General features: G+C 61.4%; 1 protein-coding gene across 1 annotated transcript; it reads right to left on the bottom strand.

The window, feature by feature from the left end:
* Positions 1-69: 69 nt before the first annotated feature.
* Positions 70-3,821, bottom strand: GNI_009670 (hypothetical protein; the record flags this gene model as incomplete). The annotated part of the gene is made up of 3 exons (XM_011130443.1): positions 70-588; positions 658-3,244; positions 3,331-3,821. 3 exons carry the CDS (start codon positions 3,819-3,821, stop codon positions 70-72), a joined length of 3,597 nt encoding a protein of 1,198 aa, XP_011128745.1.
* Positions 3,822-4,227: the final 406 nt, after the last annotated feature.

Raw genomic sequence — 4,227 nt, forward strand, 5'->3', positions numbered from 1 at the left:
CCCCCCCCAATCCAATCGCACCACACGAAAATATGGTGGAGAAGAAGAAGCCCACTCATCGCGGCTGTGTCAGTTCAGCAATTTGCCGAGGCCAGCTTCGTGCACACAGGTGCCGTTGAAGTGAGTATTCAAAGCGATGGCGATGCCCTGGATGTCGGTGGTGTCGATGTATTCGACGCCGTTGAGCTTCATCCATACCATGAGGGTGCCGATGGTGACGGTGGGGGAAGCAGGGTCCTCATCCTCGCCATCGACAGCCGACCGCCGTGTGAGACTGGCCGTGGCGCGGTTCTGCAGCGTCCTCAACTCGCGCAGCACGCCCTGCGCCGACAACATCCGGTTCTGCGCCACGGCCCGTAGCAATTTAGCCACCACTGCAATGCCTGCACGGCCGCTGTCCTGAGGGGTGACCCCCGGCCGACGCGCCAGGACTCCACCTTCCGGCCGCTTAAACACTGACAACGCACTTTCCGCCAACGCCACGCGTCGCCTCCGCGCCCCGTTCTCTTGCAACCACGCAACCAACACACCCTCGTCTGCAGTCTTGGTAAATTGCTGAATCAGGGGCAACTCCCGCCCCTTGAAATTCTACAAAACCACTCGTCCGTCAAACCCCCCACGTTTGTTGCCCCGTGTTTCGCCATGTGCGAATCCTACGATTTGGCCATTGAGCAGTCTTATGGCGTTGAAATAAATTGCTCGTTGTAGACTGAGTTTGTCGTCAGTTAGGGCCATGTTAGGCACGTCCAGGACGCGGTTCTGATCGATGGTAGAGCGGAGGCACAGCCTGAATCCGTAGAGTTTCTCCATGATTTGCGGGGAGTGGCTGGCCTTGTGGAGGGTTGCTCTGATTATTTCAGCTTCTCTGATGCTGAGGAGCAGGACGAGGTGTTTCCGGTTGACGCCGAAGACGGAGGACTGGGGCAGTTGGTCGACGGCCTTGCCGCCGAGGAGTTCGTTAATGCTGAACTCGGCAAAGAGGAAGTTGACGAGCTCCGCGGCCGTCCATCGTTTGGGCTGACCGGTGTGGTGGGCGCGAGCAACCTTCTGAATACAGTTGAGGTACAGCTGGCTTTCACAACTGTCGTCCGTGAGACGCGGACCATTGCAGTCATCGGTGATGCCCAGGAGGTACATGAGCGACCACACGGACTGCTCGCTCACCGTCTGCGAGGCCTGCGACTCCTTCAGGTGCAGGAAGAGCAACTGGACGGCAACCATGTGTTGATTGTTCTTCTCCTCCAACCTCCGGGCAGCCTCCTGCCCTCCAGCCTCTCCGGCCACTGCCTCCGCCGGCCGGAAACCCACCTCCAGGAAGAAAAGCGCCGACCGCAACCGTCGCGTACTCGCGTCCGCCTCCAATGCGTGGAAGTTCCGCGTACACCACATACCCTCCGGAAAGCCCAACTTCAGCACTCCACCCGCCTTAAGAAACACACCGCATTCCGACAACGGCCGGAACGCCGCCCGCGCCTGTAGAAACGCCGGCGCCGCACTCCGCGGGTCCGCGACCTGCACCGCGACCCAGCGACTCAGCGTCCGCAGGTCCCAGCGGAAGTCTTCCTCCTTCAGCCTGCTGTAGCGCACGTTCGTCTGCAGCCGGCTGTCTGCGTTCACCACCTGGTGCTCCTCCTCCTGCTCAATCTCCTCTTCCTGCTCCTCCTCCTCCTCCAGCTCCTCCTCCGCCTCCGCCTCCACCTCCGCCTCCAACTCCACGAACTCCGCGTCCTCGTCCGTCAGGTCGCTGCTCTCGTCGTCGTCGAAGTACTCCAGCGCCTCCGCAAACACCTTCTCACCCGCGCCCTCCGTACTCGCCCCCTCCGTACTCGTCGGCGCCCGGCGCCTCTCATTGAAGGCGGCGGAGCGCGCTTCGAGCACGGCGATTTCACGCTCGATCAGTTCCCATTTGCGCCCGGCGTGAGCGTTGTTGCTGCGCACGAAGGGGCAGTCCATGAGCGCGCGTCCGTTGTGCACGACCATGCGCGAACTCGCCAGCCACGTGAGGTGTTGCGGCACGAGAGAGGCCGCAATCTCGTTGCGGTTGCCCTCCACCAGTAGACGGCCGATGATGCTCTCCAGTCCCCTTGGCGGGCCCTGTAGCAATTCGCTGCAGCGCGCGTGCAACAATGGTGTCACGAAGAGGCTGCCCACGAGATGTTCGGCACTCTGTTTGGCGCTGAGCATTTTGAGTGCGCGAAAGTGCGCGACCGAATTGTGTAACGTCCAATTCACAACCTTCTGCAACGGCGAGCCAGCACCTGCCCAGAGCAAACGTTTCTTCTCCGCACGCCGCATTATCTGCGGGGGGACAAGCAACACCACCTTCTGTCCGCGACCCAACTGCCGGAGCCTCCAAGCACCCTGCGCCACGTCCCGGAATTGGCTGTCCTTGCCCACCGTCAAATACGCAACCGCCATCGGGTCCTGATGCACATCCTGACCAACCGCGTGCGTCTGGTCATAAAACGTAAACCGCCGATTAGGCGTAATGTCAGTCGACTCAATAGACACGGTCGCACGACCACCGGCCGAGCTTTGCCGCAATAACAATGTACGCTCATCGCCGCGCCCAAAGAAACACACACCCACAAAACGAGACGGTAACGTACCCAGCAACACCTCCGCAGCCTCCGCATTGCTATAACCTGTCACCAACGCTCCCACGTCAATCAAGGCGTGAACCCGACCCTGTCCGCAACGACGCAAAATCTCCGCCGGCGACCACGCATCCGGCAACACTTCCACATCTGAAACCGTTGGCGACAGCAACATAGAGAACATCTGTCCATCCGCACCTGCCTCGAACTGGCATGCACCCAACTCCGGGGGCAACAAACTATTCGGCGTACCCGAAAAACCGATCTTCGCACCGAATATCGTGTTCGACGCCAGATGGTGTCCACTCGCCACCAATTGATGCGGCGCAGTCCTCAAGGTACCCGGAAACACAATCTGACTCAAAAAGTAACAACACGCCGCCGGGGAGAACTTTATCAACGCCCGAATCGGCGCCACATGCGACGCGTCCGCCGGGTCAATCACATCCAGCGGCAGCACACTCACAATCTCCTCGTACCACTCCTCTTGGCGCTCGGTCTCCGCCCCCCCGGTCTTCTCCGCCCCCCCGGTCTTCTCCGCCCCCCAGGTCTTCTCCGCCCCCCCGGTCTTCTCCGCCCCCCGGTCTTCTCCGCCTCTCCGGTCTTCTCCGCCTCTCCGGTCTTCTCCGTGCCCGCGTTCTCCGCGCCTGCGTTTTCGTAGCTGCGCGTGACGGCGAGTAGGTCCTGCATTTTGTGGACTCCGCGGACGCGGCCACCGCTGCTTTCAACCCACTGGACATAGGTGAGCATGGCGGGGAGGACGTCGTCGTCGGGGCCGCGCGGGCCCTGACGCGTCTGTTCGAGTTTAAGTTGTGCCTGGAGGTTGAGGAGGCAGAGGTCGACGTCGAGCGGGCGCATGCCGCTGAGGCGGTAGCTGACGATGGTGAAGCCGATGAGACAGTCGACATTAGCGAACTCGCTGTTGTCGCTGGGCGTGTCCTTTCCCACAAAGGGCACAGCCAGATACTCACGAGCAGCCGCGAAAGACACCGCCGCACCTGCGTCCGGCAGCAGCCCGAAGTGCACGCGGTGGATCTTGCTCAGCAAGTGCTTGCCCAGATGCCGCGTCCACTGCCGGCCCAGACTCACCAACTGCACCACGTCTCGCCGCAGGTCCTGCTCCACGCGCTGGACCAAGTCAACTCGCGCCGAACCCTCCAAAATCGACGCAATCTGCGTGTGCAGAAACGCCGGCAATCGCAATTGATGAAACAATAACGCCATCCACTTTGCCACCGTTGGACGCAACCGTCGATACGCTCGCGGGTTCAACAACACCAAATGCGGATTCGCAACCAACGCATGCTCCGCTACCAACTCCTGCAACTTCTGCTGAAACTCCTTCACTATCAAAGCCTTCTCCGCATCCAACACAACGTTCCCCAGACTCCGCGTCTCCGGCCAACACACACACGCGTGCTCCAGTCCTAACGTCCCCGCGCCTGACCCCGGCAGCCCGCCGAGACGCGAGCGGTCGGCGGCAAACAGCAGTTCGGTGAAGTGCCAAGCGACCACCCAGCGCGCGCCGTCGACGTCTTTCAGCCCCGAAAGCAGCCGGTCGTCGGATGCATTCGCGGCCGATAGCGGCACGGTCAACGGCCGAGTCAGGTCCAACGGCACCGGCTCGCCC

Source organism: Gregarina niphandrodes (genome assembly GCF_000223845.1).
Source record: "Gregarina niphandrodes unplaced genomic scaffold scaffold00002, whole genome shotgun sequence".
Classification (NCBI taxonomy): domain Eukaryota; phylum Apicomplexa; class Conoidasida; order Eugregarinorida; family Gregarinidae; genus Gregarina; species Gregarina niphandrodes.